The 19352-nt window shown below is 40.7% G+C and overlaps 1 protein-coding gene across 2 annotated transcripts in view; it reads left to right on the top strand.

The window, feature by feature from the left end:
- The window catches only part of RASEF (RAS and EF-hand domain containing), a 90765-nt gene that overhangs the window by 40762 nt on the left and 30651 nt on the right, over positions 1-19352 (top strand). Inside the window, exons 4-9 of one of the 2 annotated variants that reach the window (XM_061426012.1) lie at positions 3623-3718; positions 9011-9088; positions 11173-11288; positions 14239-14307; positions 17256-17340; positions 18435-18523. In XM_061426012.1, the coding sequence (XP_061281996.1) occupies positions 3623-3718; positions 9011-9088; positions 11173-11288; positions 14239-14307; positions 17256-17340; positions 18435-18523 (533 nt within the window). The remainder of the gene's footprint in view (positions 1-3622; positions 3719-9010; positions 9089-11172; positions 11289-14238; positions 14308-17255; positions 17341-18434; positions 18524-19352) is intronic. The other variant, XM_061426011.1, reaches the window with a different exon arrangement.

Raw genomic sequence — 19352 nt, 5'->3', positions numbered from 1 at the left:
CAGGGTTAATGTAATGGTTATCTCATTCTTTTGTTAGCCCTTTATCTTTCTAGTCTAAAAACAATAACATCCTAATTTTTCTGCCTTTCCCCTCTCCAGCCATTTAATCTGCATTCATTCATTCATCGCACATATCAAGCACATGTTTTGTTCTGCAATAAATCTCTGCCTCATCCAGCTAAGCATTTCCCAAATTGGTTGTTGGTAATGGATACCCAGGCTTCCCAGGTGGCACAGTGGTAAAGAATCCTCCTGCCAGTGCAGGAGACAGAGCGATGCTGGTTTGATCCCTGGGTGGGGAAGCTCCCCTGGAGTAGGAAATGGCAACCTGCTCCAGTATTCCTGTCTGGAAAATTCTATGGACAGAGGAGCTTGGTGGGCTATAGTCCATAGGGTCGCAAACAGTCAGACATGACTAAGCACAGACTAGCACACAGTGGATACCTGACCACAGACCACCTGTTATAACTTCATGTTTTGTTCATTATAACATCTCCTCTCTTTCCTTGGCTCTGGTACAGGGGTGGTGCATACGTGGCATCCACAGCAGCGTTGCTGTGTTCCACAGAAATGGCATACACAGCCAGTGAGTCACTGCACAGACACAGTCTCTGAAAACCTCAGCACACGCTGCCAACAGAGCTCCTTTGACCGTGGGATGACACCTGTTTGTTAGTCTGTCCCAGTCTCCTAGTCTGTCTGGAATAACACGTCTAGGCTGATTGAAGACTTTCCGTAACTTACCTCTACTAAGCATGTCTCGCCTGGCTCTCCACGGCTCATTGCTCTGCTTTCACTCCAGCTGTTTTCTTGGCCTTGATGACTCCTTTCCACTTTCCTAAATTTTGCAAAGCTCAGAGAAAGTCTTCCCTTCTCCCCAGTGCCCTGCCATAGTCCTCCAGCCACATTCACCTCCTCCTGACCTTGACTCCTCTTGCACAGATAGTGTTTATCCCATTGTGTCAATTAGGGTTTTTTAAAAAAATATGCTTTAACAGCTTTATGGAGGTGTAATGGGCAGACAATAAACTGTATATACTCAAGGAGTAGAATATGATGAGATTTATGTATATACTGAGGAACCACCATCACAGTCAAGGTAATGGTTACATTCACATACTGCTGGTTTCCATGCCTCTGTGTCATGCCTCCCTCTCGGCCCCTCCTTGTCAGAACCATTTGGTGTCTTCTCCAGTGAAGCATCTGTCAGAGTCTTTTGTTCATTTTTAAAACTCCGTTTGGTTGTCTTCTTTTTTCTTTTTTTATTTTCGCCATGCACAGGGCAAAATGTGTGGGTTCTTAAATCCCCAACCAGGGATCAAATCTGTGCCCCTCGCAGTGGAAGCATGAAGTGCCAACCACTGGGAACCAGGGAAGTCCCTGGTTGTTTTCTTATTATTGAGTTTTAGGAGTTGTTTATATATTCTTATCTGTAAATATTTCCTCCCAGACTGTGACTTATCTTTGCATTCTCCTAACAGTGTCTCTAAAAAAGTAGACATTTTTTGGTTTTTTTTTTTTTTTAGTCCAGTTTGTCAGCTTTTTCTTTCATGTATCCTGCTTTTGATATTTAAGAAATCTTTGCCTACCCCAAGGTTGCAATGATTTTTCTCCCATGTTTCTTCTATGAGTTTTATTGTTTTAGGTTTCACATTTAGGATCCATTTCGCAAGGTATGGATCAAAGTTCATATTTTGTTGCATGTGCATATCTAATTGTTTCAGCCCATTTGTTGAAAATACTATCTGTTCTCAGTTGAACTGCCTTTGCACTTTGTCCAAAATCATTTTTATCTGTGTTTGGTTTATTTCTGGGCTTTCCATTCTGTTCCATGGGGTCGCAAAGAATTGGACACGACTCGGCGACTGAACAGCAATGGCAACAATGCTGGTATTGCATTGTCTTGATGACTGTTGCTTCATAAATAAGTCTTGAAATCAAATAAAATTAATTCTTCAGGTTTGTTCTTTTTCAAAGTTTCTATTTTAGGTCTTCAATTTCCATAGAATCAGGTTGTTGTTTGTTGTTTAGTCACTAAGTTGTGTCCAACTCTTTGCGACCCCACGGACCATAGCCTTCCAGGCTCCTCTGTCAATGGAATTCTCCAAGCAAGAATACTGGAGCAGGTTGACATTTCCTTCTCTAAGACTCAGGTTGTCAGTTTCTTAAAAAAAAAAAAAAAAAACTCTGCTGGGGTTCGGCTGGACTTCATTGCATCTATAGATCAATTGGAGGAGAATTGGCATCTTAATAACAATGAATGATCCACAAACTTGATATATTCTTTGTTTATTTAGGTCTTATTACACTCAGTTTTACATTATAAACTTAAAACTTTATTTGAATACAGAACACAGGATATAAAATTCCACAATATGTTAAGAGAAAAAGAAAATTAAGAGCTATTTAGGCTCATGAGAGCTACAGCCCCTGACCTCCAGGGGTGCCCTTTTGCCATTCTCTGCACCAGGAGCAATACATAAGAGAAGTACCAGCCTGTGAGCAGCACTTTGCATGGAAATTTGCAGTTGGTGTGATTTGTATTTAGATAAGGTATAGTAGTAGTGTTAGTCACTCAGCTGTATCCAGCTCTTTGTGACCCCCATGGACTGTAGCCCACCAGGCTCATCTATCCATGGGATTCTCCAGGCAAGAATACTGGAGTGGGTAGCCATGCCCTCCTCCAGAGGATCTTCCCAACCCAGGGATCAAACCCGGGTCTCCTGCATTGCATGTGGATTATTTACCATCTGAGCCACCAGGGAAGCCCAGGGAGACTCTTGGAAAAACAGTGAACACACCAGGTCTTCCTGAGTCCTGATAACATGATGGGACTTGGGCAAGTGATGGGGCCCTTGGCTGAGCCAGAGCTTTTCATTAAACATAGCAGTATTTAATTAGCTACTTAATCAATGCACTACAGCCCTCTATCACAATCAAGTAGTGGCCTTAGAGGTGTCACCCCAGGTAATGTGTGTATATAGGTTGTAGGATTCCTCAGTTCCTTCACTCTTGTAGGTTTCCATTCTGGAAGTGCTGGGCATCTTAAGTTTGGTTACTTCCCTTATGCCTTCTCACCATCTCTGTGTAGAAGATTTGGGATCAGCCTTCAGTTCAGTTCAGTTCAGTTGCTCAGTCATGTCTGACTCTTTGCGACCCCATGGACTGCAGCACACCAGGCCTCCCTGTCCATCACCAACTCCCTGAGTTTATTCAAACTCATGTCCATTGAGTCAGTGATGCCATCCAACCATCTCATCCTCTGTTGTCCCCTTCTCCTCCAGCCTTCAATCTTTCCCAGCATCAGGGTCTTTTCCAATGAGTCTGCTCTTTGCATCAGGTAGCCACCATATTGGCGTTTCAGCTTCAACATCAGTCCTTCCAATGAACATTCAGGACTGATTTCCTTTAGGATGGACTGGTTGGATCTCCTTGCTGTCCAAGGGACTCTCAAGAGTCTTCTCCAACACCACAGTTCAAAAGCATCAATTCTTTGGCGCTCAGCTTTCTTTATAGTCCAACTCTCTTGGTTAGACACAAAATGTTTCTCACCTCTAGTATTTTGAAGAGCCTATTTAAATCAACAAGTTGGTTTTGTTGTGTGTTTTTTTTTTTTTTCCAGGAAAAACGCAAAGCTGAGGAAGCTCTCAGTGACCTCAGGCGTCAGTATGAAACAGAAGTGGGAGACCTGCAGGTGACGATAAAGAAACTCAAGAAGGTAGATATAGGGCAGCTCGACTGAGGGATAACTTCATTATCTCCGTGTGTCTAAATTTTTAGCAACTAAAAACATAGGGAATCATATTGAAGCTGTGGATGGATCAGATATCAGAATCAAATTGGACTCCTTGGCAAGAATTTTTTTAAAGGCCTCAATTTCTTTTTCTAAGGGCAGCATATCTTTTGCATAGATCTAATGGATATTTCTGATCCCTTGAACAGTTGTCCGTCAAACCTCAGTTTTCTTTCCATGTCTTTACCAAGTGCCCTCGAGTCCCACGTATCTGGTGGACTGTCTTCTCATGACAGCAGCAACAGTCTTTCCTGGTCATGTAGTCCTTCACCCAGCTTACTACAGGTTACATGTATTCACTGGGTATTTATTAAATGAAATGAATATTTCTCTTCTCTGTAGCAAGTTCCAGATCTAGAGGACCCCTGATCAGAGCACAGGGTGGGAGAGAATCTGTTGAAGTGAAAGCAAAGGTGTGATTGGTTTTGGCCTTTGTTCTATTTGTTTTCTAAAGATTAGGGTCCATTTTACTGTGTGGTTTGCTGGTAGGTGTTTAACAACAGGCTCTGGAGGAGTTCCCCTGTGGTCCAGTGGTTAGGACTCTGAGCTTCCCTTGCAGGGGTCGTGGGTTAAATCCCTGATGGGGGTAAGATCCCACATGCCACACCTGGCACAGCCTAAAAAAAAAAAGCAGGTTCTGGAAAGGGGAGGAAAGAAGGAGGATTTCTGATATTTGCCAATTTCCATAGTATAAATATTTCCACCATTACCAATTTCAAGCTGCCAAGTTGACATCACTGAATGCAGTTTGGGAAGAGATGCTTAAAATAAATAGGCTCTCACCTGCTGATATACATTGTCTCCAGCACAGTATTGGATTCACTTCCTGCATGTGGATTGTCTCTATAATTAATAGAAATATCTTAGCTAAAATGAAAATAGGTACTTAAAAAATAATTGTCCCTGCAAGTGGCACTGTGAATGTGGGCACATCACTTTGCTTCTCTGATCGGTCATACGATAACCTTTAATGCTCCTTTCAGTGCTCATACTGAATGAGATTAAGTGACAACTGTATTTTGTGGGTTATTGTAATTTAAACCTCTGACATATTAAGATTTCTCCCCAGCATTCTTCTTGGAAAAGTATTATCAATGTCAACCTTGTATGTGATTTCCAGAGGTCATTAGACCATAATACAATGCTTGTATTACAGAATTTGAATGGACCAATCCTTTGCTTTATGCTAGAGTCATAGATTCTCCTAGTCCCTGTCCTTACTTATTTCCATGTCATCCCAAATCATTATACTAAGATTATGTTTGCAAGAGGAGACACAGAGGGACTTCACTGGTGGTCCAGTGGTTAAGAATCTGTCTGCCATTGCAGGGGACACACGTTCAGTCCCTGGTCAGGGAACTAAGATCCCACATGCCATGGGGCAACTAAGCATGCAGGCTGCAGCTGCTGAGCCCAAGCACTCTGGAGCCTACCCACCACAACAAAGATCCCACATGCACAGCTAAGACCTGACGCAGCCAAAAATAAATAAATAAATATTTTAATAAAAAAAGAGGAGACACAAGAATTTCTTGCCCTCATACAACATAATGATGAAGACCAAAAAGGCACTGAACAGTAAGAGTCAGGAGTGATGAGACCTGAGTCTTTATCGAGGCTGTGCCAATTCCTTCCTGTAACACCTGGGACAATTGGCTTCATGATTCTGATGGTTAGCTTCTCATCTGTAAAATGGGATTAATAATAAACTGTCCTGTCTAACCACAATAACTGACATTTTATTGACTGTGTAGCTTATTAACCCGCTTCTTCATTATTTAAGAAAATCGAATTCTCAAACTTTGTCTGAGGAAAGTATAAGTTTCCCACTTTTACAGCTGAGGACATTGAGTTCCAGGTTTAATACCTTGTTCAAAGCCTAACCGCAACTGCCAGTGGAGAAGTAGCCCAGACGCCTGCATCTACCACCAGTGAGCAGGGCACTGGGCAGGGAGATGTGGGCTGTATCATCAGTGCTTAAAGTAAGGACTGGGCCTGAATGCCTGAGGGCAGTCTGAGGAAGCTAACGTGAAGTAAGCAACCCGAACTGTGGGATCACCAGAGAGAGAAAAAAAAAAAAGAACTTTCCCGCAAAAGCTCTAATGTTCACCTGGCCCATTCACAAAAAAATGGATTGAACGAATACCAAAGGAGAGCTAGGTGGCTGCACACAAGCCCCTTCACCCCATCCTCCCAGAGGCAGGCATGTGACAGCCAGAGCCAGAAGGCAAGGGGCTGCTACAGTCTCGGCCCCAGAGACAGCATCTTCCACCAAACTGTGAGCATGCTTCCAGTTGCTAACCATGTCTTCATGGGATCCTGGATGGTTGACATCTGCCAGGAGGGTTGCAGCCTGAGATCAGCTCCGCAGAGGAGACACATGGCACAGCTGAGATGGTGCTCTCATAAAGCACCCTGAGTGGCTGGGACCAGGGAGGTGATTAAGATGCATGGTCCCCCAGGACAGTGTGCTCGCCAAGCACCTGGTCACCTGAATTGCTCAGAGCTGGGAAGGGTGCAAAATGCACACCAATCCATGTCTATGCCCTTGCAGAGTACACAAGAACCTGACAGACTTAGACCTGGGAAATGTATGAAATGTAGGGCCCACTTCAGACAGTGCCCTTGCAGAGCACCCTGGAGCCTGAGCAGTGTAGACCTGGGAAGCACATGCTGCCTTGAGCTGTGGCAGACCCAGGCAGAACACTCTCTGACATAAATCACAGCAGGGTCCTCTAGTCCATACACTGCAAGCACTCCCCACACACACACCAGCAATATTTGTTTGCAGTGTCCCTCCCTCCCCACAACACAACTGAACAAGTGAGCCTAAATAAGTGACCCCTTTTACCCCCTTGTGTCAGGGCAGAAATTGGACACTGAAGAGACTTGCAAACAGAGGAAGGCAAAATAAACAAGAGGGAACTGCTCCAGAAGTGACAGGTGCAACAGATTAAACCCTGTAGTTAACATTGACTATGCATTGGAGGGGGCCTATAGACCTTGAGAACAAATAAAGGCTGGAACAAGGAACTATCTTAAACTGAACTGACCCCACACTGCCCATAATAGATTAAGGGAACAATTCCATTCACCATTGCAATGAAAAGAATAAAATACTTAGGAATATATCTACCTAAAGAAACAAAAGACCTATATATATAAAACTATAAAACACTGGTGAAATCAAAGAGGACACAAATAGATGGAGAACATACCATGTTCATGGATTGGAAGAATCAATATAGTGAAAATGAGTATATTACCCAAAGCAATCTGTATATTCAATGCAATCCCTATCAAGCTACCAATGGTATTTTTCACAGAACTAGAAGAAATAATTTCACAGTTTGTATTTAAACACAAAAAACCTTGAATAGCAAAAGCAATCTTAAAAAGAAGAATGGCACTGGAGGAATCAACCTGCCTGACTTCAAAGTTACTACAAAGCTACAGTCATCAAGATAGTATGGTACTGGCACAAAGACAGAAATACAGATCAATGGAACAAAATAGAAAGCCCAGAGATAAATCCACAAACCTATGGACACCTTTGTTTTTGACAAAAGAGGCAAGAATATACAATGGAGAAAAGACAATCTCTTTTAACAAGTGGTGCTGGGAAAACTGGTTAACCACTTGTAAAAGAGTGAAACTAGAACACTTCCTAATACCATACACAAAAATAAACTAAAAATGGATTAAAGATCTAAATGTAAGACCAGAAACTATAAAACTCCTAGAAGAAAACAGGCAGAACACTCTCTGACATAAATCACAGCAGGATCCTCTAGGACCCACCTCCCAGAGTATTGGAAATAAAAGCAAAAATAAACAAATGGGACCTAATTAAACTTAAAAGCTTTTGCACAACAAAGGAAACTATAAGCAAGGTGAAAAGACAGCCTTCAGAATGGGAGAAAATAATAGCAAATGAAACAACTGACAGAGAATTAATCTCAAAAATATACAAGCAGCTCATGCAGCTCAATACAAGAAAAATAAACAACCCAATCAAAAAAATGGGCCAAAGAACTAAACAGACATTTCTCCAAAGAAGACATACAGATGGCTAACAAACACATGAAAAGATGCTCAACATCACTCATTATCAGAGAAATGCAAATCAAAACCACAATGAGGTACCATCTCACGCTAATCAGAATGGCTGCTATCAAAAAGTCTACAAGCAATAAATGCTGGAGAGGGTGTGGAGAAAAGGGAACCCTGTTACACTGTTGGTGGGAATGCAAACTAGTACAGCCACTATGGAGAACAGTGTGGAGATTCCTTAAAAAATGAAATAGAACTGCCATATGACCCAGCAGTCCCACTGCTGGGCATACACACCAAAGAAACCAGAGTTGAAAGAGACACGTGTACCCCAATGTTCATCGCAGCACTGTTTACAATAGCTAGGACATGGAAGCAAACTAGATGTCCATCGGCAGATAAATGGATAAAACAGTTGTGGTAATATACACAATGAAATATTACTCAGCTATTAAAAAAACGCGTTTGAGTCATTTCTAATGAGGTGGATGAAACTGGAGCCTCTTATACAGAGTAAAGTAAGTCAGAAAGAAAAACACCAATACAGTATATTATCGCATATATATGGAATTTAGAAAGATGGTAACGATGACCTTATATGCGAGACAGCAAAAAAAGAGACATAGATATAAAGAACAGAGTTTTAGACTCTGGGAGAAGGCGAGTGTGTGATGATTTGAGAAAATAGCATTGAAACACGTATATTACCATATGTGAAATAGATGACCAGTCCAAGTTCGATGCATGAAACAGGGCACTCAAAGCCAGTGCACTGGGACAACCCAGAGAGATGGGATGGGGAGGGAGGTGGGAGGGGGGTTTGTAACAGGGGGACACATGTACACCCATGGCTGATTCATGTCAATGTATGGCAAAAACTACCACAATATTATAAAGTAATTAGCCTCCAATTAAAATAAATAAATTTTTTAAAAGTACGACTTGGAAAAAATAAATAAACCTGCATTTCAAAGATTTTAATTATTTAAAGCAAAATTTCAAATTCTTATGGATTACATCTAATTTAATGATTTATGTGGTTGTATAATGTTCAAAATTGAAGACGTTTAGAATTCCCAGATCTGAATGTGAATATATTCCTAAACTTAGTGGAACCAACTAAAAGTGAATTTGTAAATGTTCAACTTTTACTTGCTCTTTCAGCTAGAAGAACAATCAAAACACATAAGTCAGAAACAAGATGTGGCTGCATTAAAGAAACAAATTTATGATTTATCAATGGTAAGAATTACCTTTTCATTCTCAGTAATGTATTTCCTGTTAGACTACTGTTTCTTAAATAAAATCATGCTATGATTTCAGTGTTCCAGGAATAAAAACTTAAAGAGAAATTAATACTACAGTTAGAGAGTCTTTGAAATACCTCTGACTAAAGGTGTTACATTTTTGGCAGACTTTTCCCTCAGTCTGTTACCTAATACCTATTGTAAATGCTTTTATTTTTCACTCAGAGCAATGATTATGTGACCTTTAAACATTTATTAGTTAACCCCTGCATTCATATAACATCAACTCAGATCTGTTTCCCTAGCTTTGTAAGATGAGGTCTTATTGCCCTATCCTTCCTCTTGCTGTCCCTTTCCATCTTCTGCTGACAATATCTCTAGTATTTCTGTTCCCAGAATTGATAATATCTATATCTGTTTCATCATCATTATTTTCTTTAGTTTCTAGGTTGACTCAAACACTGAAAGCCAATAATGAATATTTCCTTTATTATGAATCTAAATATTCTCCCCTGCAGAGCCAAGAAGTGAGCATGAATGAGCTAGAATTGCATTTATTTCTCTCCACTTATTATCCCTGTGTCACTCAAAAAGAGAAGGTCCCCCAGCTTTGTGGTTAGGATCCATTTATGCACTACCAGTTCCAGATTTTGCTACCTCTTAGTTGGTTTTATGCTTGAATCATGACTTTAAAGAGTTGCTTACTTCTCTTGGATTCTCTTGGTGGGGTTTTTGGTTACTTATAAAAAGAAACTCTGCCATCTTCATATCCCTGATACCTTGCAACTTCTATCTATTCTTTGCAGTACATGGAATTTGTTTTTTCATCTCCTGAAAATATTGGAGAAGTTTTGGAGTCCAGGAGATTTCAATTCTTATTGGATTGATTGCTTTTTAAATTTGCTACTCAAATGTCACCTTGGAATTTCTGACCATTTCAGGTAGCCAATGTATGATTCCTGTGCAGCTAGGAAAATAGATCTGTTTACTTCAGGGCCTCTCTTCTGAAAGACAGTCTGCTTGGAGCTCTCTATGTGAAGCTGGCTGTCAAACGTGGAACCCCAGGTACCATATGCATGAGGCATGGATATGTACAAAGAGAAGGCGTAGCTTTCCTCTGGGGAATCATTCAGTTATTTTTAAATAACTTGTTGCCTTTGGAATCAGCTCTGGCTTTCTGCTCTTCTTTCCTAGAGTAAGAGCAGGTATGGGCTTGAGAGGCAGCATGACTTAATACACAATTTTAATCTCTGTTTTCAGCCCTCTTTCTCACTCTCTGGGCTTCTGCCTGACCAGTTGTCTCTGCTCTGCTCTACAGCAGAACCTTCAATACCTATCATCTGGACCCCATTTTCCCCTTCTTTCTTCCCTTTGTCAGCGCATTGCCATCCAGTTTCCTTTTTCCAGCAATGTTTTTAGATCACTTGGCTGTTGACTGGCCCCTCTTCCATTCTTTTATTAGTTTATTTCCTTTGGTATTTCATGTTAATAGGGTCTCAAAAGGGAAAGAAGACTAGTTCATGTGCCCAGTCTACCATATTTAACCAGAAACTTCCAGTGATTTTTTTTTTGTTCTCTTTTGTTTTTAAGAAAAATATAGAAATTTCCTAACCACACAGGCTTATTTTTAAGTATAAAAGTTAATAATATTAGGTAATAGGATGCATTATGAAAAGTAGCCCATCTACCTGGTAATAGATACTGTCAATTCCACACACTATCAGTAATTCCACAGCTCTCATTAAAGCAGATGTTTAAATGTTTGGTCTCCATTGTTTTACCAATTACATGTTAAAGAATCATCATGATAAACTCTTACTGTTGTAGTTTGGCACCAAATGGCCAAGTATTTAAAAAAGAAGAAGAACAACAACAACTTTGAGGATTTAATTTTGACATTTTAAAACTTTATTAAAATTTAAAATTACCTTGAATTGATAATTAGTTCTTTGAACACCAAGGTTTGAAGACAGTGGAGGGGTGAGAGTGACATGTGGGAAAGTTAAACTGTACTTGACTTCATGTCTCCCTGTGGAAGAAACTCTGAGTCTAATGACCTGCACTCTTCCTTTCCTCTAGGAAAATCAGAAAGTTAAGAAAGATCTTTTAGAAGCACAGACAAACATAGCCTTTCTTCAGAGTGAATTAGATTCTTTGAAAAGTGATTATGCTGATCAGAGTCTGAATTCTGAAAGGTATGAAACTTCACATTTTACTTTGTAGTTTGAATGGAATGTTTATTTAGGTAACATCCATGTGAATGAAGCTTAGCTATGTAGTAATAAGGAGTTATTTATTAAGTTTGCTAATATTTTCTTTGCTTTCTAAAGATTTTATGTTTAGTGTCAGATCTAGTGATTCTTATGTTTTTAATTTTTTAAAAAACAAACTGATTCATTAGTTTAATTATTGACTGCTCAGAACAGTGGAGGGCTTAGAAATGTTTGAATTAAATGGGAGCAGAAGAATATACCTAAAGTATCAAGAGGTAGTGCTAACTGAGGTGCTTTGAAGGTAGAAACTCCAGCCCTGCAACATAGGCAAGTCATTTTATTTTTACTATGCTTTAGTTTTGCAATATGGTGTTAATAATATAGGCTCTAACACACACATAATAATATAGGATCTAGTACACACAAAGGCATGTAATTATACATAGGGAAGATACACATAGATATTTATATAGGAGTATTGTAAATATGAAAATGCATCTATATGCATGACTATATGCATGTATCCCCTAGTACATGTACACTTGAGAAAAATACCTTGTGTTTTGTTTGTTGTTTCACCAACCTTATTCAGAATTAAGATCCTGTAATGGAAAGCTTCCCCAGGTGGCTCAGTGGTAAAAAAATCCACCCGCCAATGCAGGAGATCTGAGTTCGGTCCCTGAGTCGGGAAGATCCCCCGAAGTAAGAAATGGCAACCCACTTCAGTATTCTTGCCTGGGAAATTCCATAGATAAGAGGAGCCTGGTGAGCTACAGTCTATGAGGATGCAAGGATCAGACATGACTGAGCATGCCCACGCACAGTGAAAAGCAGTCATACATTTATTAAGTGTTTACTGTATACACCCTGAGCTAGATAAGGAGTTATGAGTGTGGAGTACATTTTAAAAAAAGAAAAGATGTGGCCTCTGCTCTTTGAGAACTTCAAATTTAGTTGGAAAACTTAAAACCTAAAAGGTTACGGAGTTAAACAGTATAAGAACTCAACAATGTCAGAAACAATACCACCAGCAGTGTCACACGTTGCGTTTATTGCTGTGAGATGGTAGACAAAGTGTTCTTTTAGTTCAGAAAGGTGGAGACTTTATTAAAGAAGAGACACTTGAATTAGCTTGTCAACAAGTAACACAGGTCCCACTGACAACTGCCTGACACTGTCTTTAGTACTTCATTAGCATTAACTCAGTCACCGTTTCCTATGCAATAGGACCTTTCCTTATCCTCATTTTACAGATGGAAAAAGAGTCTCAGAGACATTCCATGTGTGGCAAAACCCAAAGCAGAGGCAAGGACATAAGGAGGGACATGACTAGTTTGGGCAACAGTGGTCAGGCCAGTGGACATAAAAAGATATTTTGAATGGAAAGGCAAAAGTTTAAAAAATTTTAAAAGTTTTAAAACTAGTTTAAGGCTGTAATGTAAGGTCCCAGAATTTTTGGCTAAGGAACTTAAATTCCTAGAGACAATTGGGACACTTGTAGCTTTATCAAGAGTGCAAATGGGCAAGTTAGTTATTAGGGACAAAATTTGACAGCCTTGGGGTCTGGGGAAGATAGTGATGGGGGTTGTCTGCTTAGAAATGGGGCTGGGGTGGGATAGGGGCTGGAGGGAAGTGGCTGATGTTCTGAATGGACATTTTAAGGAGAAGGCCAGGACTGCTTCATAATAAAGCAACAGAGGACTTGTTGAGCATGAGTTTATAGTGAACAGAGAAAGCCTAGTTCTGTGGATCCCTCTGTGGCTTAGGGTGGGGAGGGGAGGGCCAGCAGGACTGGGAGCACAGAGGTGAGAAAGGAGTATTAATATAGCTGGGATTGGGCCAGCAGGACTGGGAGCACAGAGATGAGAAAGGAGTATTAATATAGCTGGGATTGGGCCAGCAGGACTGGGAGCACAGAGATGAGAAAGGAGTATTAATATAGCTGGGATTGGGGTTGCGTACGGAGAAGGCGATGGCACTCCACTCCAGTACTCTTGCCTGGAAAATCCTGTGGACGGAGGAGCCCAGTAGGCTGTAGTCCATGGGGTTGCTCAGAGTCGGACAGGACTGAGCTACTTCACTTTCACTTTTCATCTTCATGCATTGGAGAAGGAAATGGCAACCCACTCCAGTGTTCTTGCCTGGAGAATCCCAGGGACAGGGGAGCCTGATGGGCTGCCATCTATGGGGTCGCACAGAGTCGGACACAACTGAAGCGACTTAGCAGCAGCAGCAGCAGGGGTTGTGTAAGGCTTGATGGTACCAGTACTCTTCCAGTACTCTTACCTGGAAAATCCCATGGATGGAGGAACCTCGTGGGCTACAGTCCATGGGGTCACGAAGAGTTGGACACGACTAAGAGACTTCACTTTCACTTTTCACTTTCATGCACTGGAGAAGGAAATGGCAACCCACTCCAGTGTTTGCCTGGAGAATCCCAGGGACAGAGGAGCCTGGTAGGCTGCCATCTCTGGGGTCGCACAGAGTTGAACACGACTGAAGCAACTTAGCAGCAATAGCAGTAAGGCTTGGAATGAGCAGAGAAGAGTCAGAGGTGAGAGAGTGAGTTGGGTTGAATGGGTAATGTGAGCGCCTGTGGAGAGCAGGCTTAGTAGAAGACCAGGGTTTCAGTCCCGGTAAGGAACAGAGCCAGGGCAGTGGGCTGGGGTGGAGGAGCTGTGGATGCTGCAAAGGGGAATGGAGGAAGCAGAGCCTTGCAGGAGGAAGCAGAGGTGTGGGTATGCTTGTGGCTCACAGGGGAGAAGAGGCTGCTAATGGGCTGAGGGAATCTGAGCAGGAGCATGGAGAGATAGAAACCATGGTCAAGGACACAGGACTTTGGAAGAGGTGGAAAGGAGTCTGGGAGAGTAGGTACAGGTAAGGCAGGACTGAACACCTAATGCTCATTCAAACATAAAATGTAATTTTACAGGGATCTGGAAATAATCCGAGAATACACAGAAGATCGAAATAGTCTTGAGAGGCAAATTGAAATACTCCAGTAAGTTCTCATATTTCTCATCACACTTACATTTAACTTACATTTTGTTAGTAAAACATGTGCCACATATAACACGAGTTGCCATATATCAGAGGCTGGGTTCGGAGAGCCACACATGTTCCTTCTTGATATGATGACTTTAGCACATCAGTTTAGCTTTCTGATGCTGCTCATCCTACATAAACTCCTCCAATCCAGGAACGAGATTAGAATTCTCTAGAAGTCCTCTTAAATCAGGTTGGTATGTCCAGCGCATCTTTATAATAGATTTATTATACTGGAAAGAACAACAGCCCTGACCTCATCAGCTTTCTGTGCAGCTTGGCACACTGAGAGGTCTCAGGCATCCCTCATAGTGCTTGTCACATCACCAGGCATACACGATCATTCTCGCTCAGTCTATTGTGCCTGGTTAGCAGTATGCTTTTCTTCTTTTTTTAAAATCTCTTGGAAATATTGCACCTGCTCTGTCAACTCTGCAACTAAGCTGCAGAATCCATTCTCTGAGGACCTCACTGACAAAACCTCCCTCTTCCCTGACGCCCTTTCTCTCTTTTCTCCCAGGCAATATTTTCTTCTGGTTTTACTTCCCCCAGGTAATGTCAGGTCAGGCTTGATGATTTTTTTCACCATTACAAATGCTTATTAAGCCTCACCTGTGGCACTGATAGAGTTGATATGTTATAAAAATCCTGTTAATTCATCTATTCATTTATTCAGCAGGTTTTCATTTAGCACCTTTTATGGTTCAGGTATACCAGGAGCTGACACTCAGAGAGGCACTCAGCCTCTCTCCTTATGGGCTAGTCTAGGGGAAGAAGATGGAACCTGATCAGTACTTCTAAATATAACGTGCCAAAGGAGAGAGGGGGGCCAAGGGGAGCCATGCATCTCATAAGGGCATTCTCCTATCCAGGAAGGTCCAGAAAGTGTTTCTGGAGGAAGAAACAATTGAATTGAGTTCTGAAGGATGAATAAACCTGAAGCAGGGAAAGAGTAGCTGGTCTCTAAGGCAGAGACTATTTGATTTTAGAGGTTGCTGAGGCTCTGGCTGTTTAAATGGCTTCTGTAAGATATATGGAAAGTAAGTGCCTGAGTTGGGGTTTGAATCCTGAGTCAATATTGGAGCTTTTTTAAAATTAATTTATTTTTTAATTGAAGGATAATTGCTTTACAGAATTTTGTTGTTTTCTGTCTAACCTCAACATAAATCAGCCATAAGGTACACATATGTCCCTTTCCTCTTGAACCTCCCTCCCACCTCCCTCCCTATCCCTCCCCTCTAGGTTGCTACAGAACCCTGTTTGAGTTCCCTGAGACATATAGCAAATTCCCATTGGCTATCTGTTTTACATATGGTAATGTAAGTTTCCATGTTACTCTCTCCATACATCTCACCCTCTCCTGCCCTCCCCCCATGTCCATAACTCTGTTCTCTATGTTTTTCTCCATTGCTGCCCTGTAGATAAATTATCCAGTACCATCTTTCTAGATTCGACATATATGCGTTAGTATACGATACTAACTTTCTGACTTACTTCACACTGTATAATAGGCTCTAGGTTTATCCACCTCATTAGAACTGTTCAAATGTGTTCTTTTTTATGGCTGAGAAATATTCCATTGTGTATATGTACCAAAATTTCTTTATCCATTCATCTGCTGATGGACATCTAGGTTGCTTCCATGTTCTAGCTATTGTAAATAGTGCTACAGTGAACAATGGGATACATGTGTCTTTTTCAGTTTTGGTTTCCTCAGGGTATATGCCTAGGAGTGGGCTTGCTGGGTCTTATGGTGGTTTTATTCCTAGTTTTTTAAAGAAATCACCATACTGTCTTTCATAGTGGCTTTATCAATTTACATTCCCACCAACAGTGCAAGAGGGTTCCCTTTTTTCCACACCCTCTTCAGCATTTGTTGCTTGTAGACTTTTTGATGATGGCCATTCTGACCAGTGTGAGGTGATATCTCATTGTAGTTTTGATTTGCATTTCTCTAAAAATGAGCAGTATTGAGCATCTTTTCATGTGTTTGTTAGCCATCTGTATGTCTTCTTTGGAGAAATGTCTGTTTAGATCTTTTTCCCACTTTTTGATTGGGTTGTTTGTTTTTCTGGTATTGAGTTGTATGAGCTGCTTATATATTTTGGAAATTAATCCTTTGTCAGTTGTTTCCTTTGGGAGAAAATGAGCATTTTCTCTGAGGGTTGTCTTTTCACCTTATTTATAGTTTCCTTTGTTGTGCAAAAGCGTTTAATTAGGTCCCACTTACTTACTTTTGTTTTATTTCCATTATTCTAGGAAGTGGGTCATAGAGGATCTTGCTTTGATTTATGTCATCAAGTGCTCTACCTATGTTTTCTTCTAAGAGTTTTATAGTTTCTGGTCTTACATTTAGGTCTTTAATCCATTTCAAGTTTCTCTTTGTGTATGGTGTAAGGAGGTGTTCTAATTTCATTTTTTTGCATATAGCTGTAACAATGGAGCTTTTAACTGGTTTACTTGTGTCCTGGCAGTATAGCACCAGGCCACAAGTAGGAGGAACCAGGAGAAAGAAGTGTGACAGAACACACCAGATGTATCCCCCAGCATGGAGGGGAGAGAGAGTAAGTGGGGCAAGCTGGCTTCAGGCCTTTAGGGAACAGAAAGGCTTGCACCAAACCTGTCTTAACAGTGGAGCTCCCTGAAGGAGAAGCAGTTTCCACAGCATGACTGACTCACTCCTAAAATGCCTGGAGACCTTTGAAGAGAGTTAACACATTGTTAAATTGCACTTCTAGTAATGAATTAACATCTCAGTTTAGAAGATTTGAAGGGAAGTGGTAGAAAGTTACAAGAGGTAATAGGTCCATGTTCTGAACATCACAGCCTGAAAAGAAAGTGGTGACATTGATCCCACTAATACTTTTCTTATCTGCTTCTTTATTGTATGTATTTACTCTGCAGAACAGCTAACAGGAAACTGCATGACAGTAACGACGGCCTAAGGAGTGCCCTTGAAAACAGCTGCAGCAAGCTCAGCAGAGCCTTGGTAGGCCACAGAATTTTACAACGCAATTTCTTCTTTCTTGTGGTAGAGTATTTTGATCAAAAAATCGTGTCTTAGAACTTATAAGAATGAGAAAACAATTTCATATAATAAAAGGAGGCAACATTTTCCCAAATTAAAAAATATGCCACTCCTCTGAATAATGTGTAGATGTTTGCCAACTCTTTGTTCAATGTTCTAGAAAACCAGAGAAAGATATAAAAGATGTGGCCTGGATCCTGGAAAAGTTTGTAGTATGGTAAGGACTTAAGGGGGCTTCCCAGGCAGGAGACAAAAGAGACATGGGTTCCATCACTGGGTCAGGAAGATTCCGTGGAGGAGGAAATGGCAACCCACTCCAGTATTCTTGCCTAGAGAATCCCATGGACAGAGAAGCCTGGTGGGCTACAGTCCATGGGGCTGCAAAGAGTCGGACACGACTGAAGCAACTTTGCACGCACGCAAGGAATTAAGATGTGCACAGATACCACTAATATAAAAAGTAAGATGTCTCATGGAGGTACAAATAACTATTTCCCTGTAGAGAGAAGAGGGAGAGTGCTTCTGGCCAAGGAGTTTATTTAGACTCTTTGGTTGTTCTTTGTGGTTATGAGATCACCAGAGTGGAAACCTTGGGCTTTTAAACCCTCCTACAGAAACAGGCTAAGGCCCATTTAGAATTTTGAGGACCTTTTCCCAACCAGAAAGCCAGAAAGCCTCTTCCCTGACTTTTGGAGGTCAGCTTCAAGGTTGGGGTTCCAGTGCCACAGCTTTGGGTGTGGATGAGTCAGTCACTAAGTCAAATGATGATTTGAGAAGAGACTAATCCAAAGCTGGTACTGCAAGGTCCTGGCAAATCTGGGAGCCAGGATGCCCCTTGAGGGCTTATATGGCATGGTTTGGACTTCAGATGAAGAGAGAGAGTCCTTTGGGCATTTGTTGCACTTTTTCCCTTGATATCTGTGCTTACATTTTCTCATATAGGATACCAAACTCTCAATTACATTAGTAAATTAGTGTACTACAGGTTTTTAAAATGTATAGAAAATGTTTAAATGGAATGACAAAATATTACTTCTGTATTTTATGTATTACAGCGCATAAATAATATCTCACCAGGGAATACAGTTTCTAGAAGCAGTCCTAAATTTAATCTTCATTCTCCTCAACCTCTGGGCTATGACAGGTATGTTAACACCTTTTTAACTTTTTGTTTGAATTCTGGATCAAAGTTAAAAGGAAAGTACATTTCCTTAGAGGTAAATTAAAAGCATACATTTAGGGCACTAATTTTTATTTTCTACTCTCTGTGAATTTCTGAAACATGAAACACGTAAAGATTAAAGTGTTTTAGAATGTTTCAGAGAGGCCAAAGTGATTTCTTTAAGATGTTATCATGACTTGGTTTTATGTATGCTCACCCTTACTTCATCCCTATTATGTCTTATTTCTTAGAAGTGCCCTTTGTAAGAGGTGTTTCAGGAAAGCCAGTGGAACTACCATATGGGATGTTGTGGTGTATGATGTTAAGATTCTTGGAACAATCTGTAAATGTTTAGCGGCTCAGTATATATTATGCAAGCTATGTTCAAGGAAAGGGAAACTTTCAAAACAAATAGAAATGTAGAGAGTAGATGTTTATGAGTTAATGTACAAAAGGAGTCACAGAGGCTTTCCAGAAGTGAGAATTTAGCTCTGTTTTTAATCAAATGAAGTGAAATATTGGCCCTGCTATTACTTGAGATCTAGCAATGAAAACTAAAAGGTTATGTTTGTGTATACATGTGTGTACATATATAATAAATATCCTACATACAAATGAGTTCCATTCCAAGAGCACATTCAGAAGTCTAGTTTGTTCATAAGTCTAACAAAGTTTGCCTAGGTACCCAACTAATACAACCTGCTCTATAATACTGTATTGTAATAGGTTTATAATATTTTCACATAAATAATACATAAAAAGTAAACTCAAAAAATAAAGCGAACATTTTTAATCTTACAGTCCAGTACCT

Source organism: Bos javanicus, chromosome 8 (genome assembly GCF_032452875.1).
Source record: "Bos javanicus breed banteng chromosome 8, ARS-OSU_banteng_1.0, whole genome shotgun sequence".
NCBI lineage: Eukaryota > Metazoa > Chordata > Mammalia > Artiodactyla > Bovidae > Bos > Bos javanicus.
Note: the sequence above shows the minus strand (reverse complement) of the source record. Positions and strands in the feature narration are given on the sequence as shown.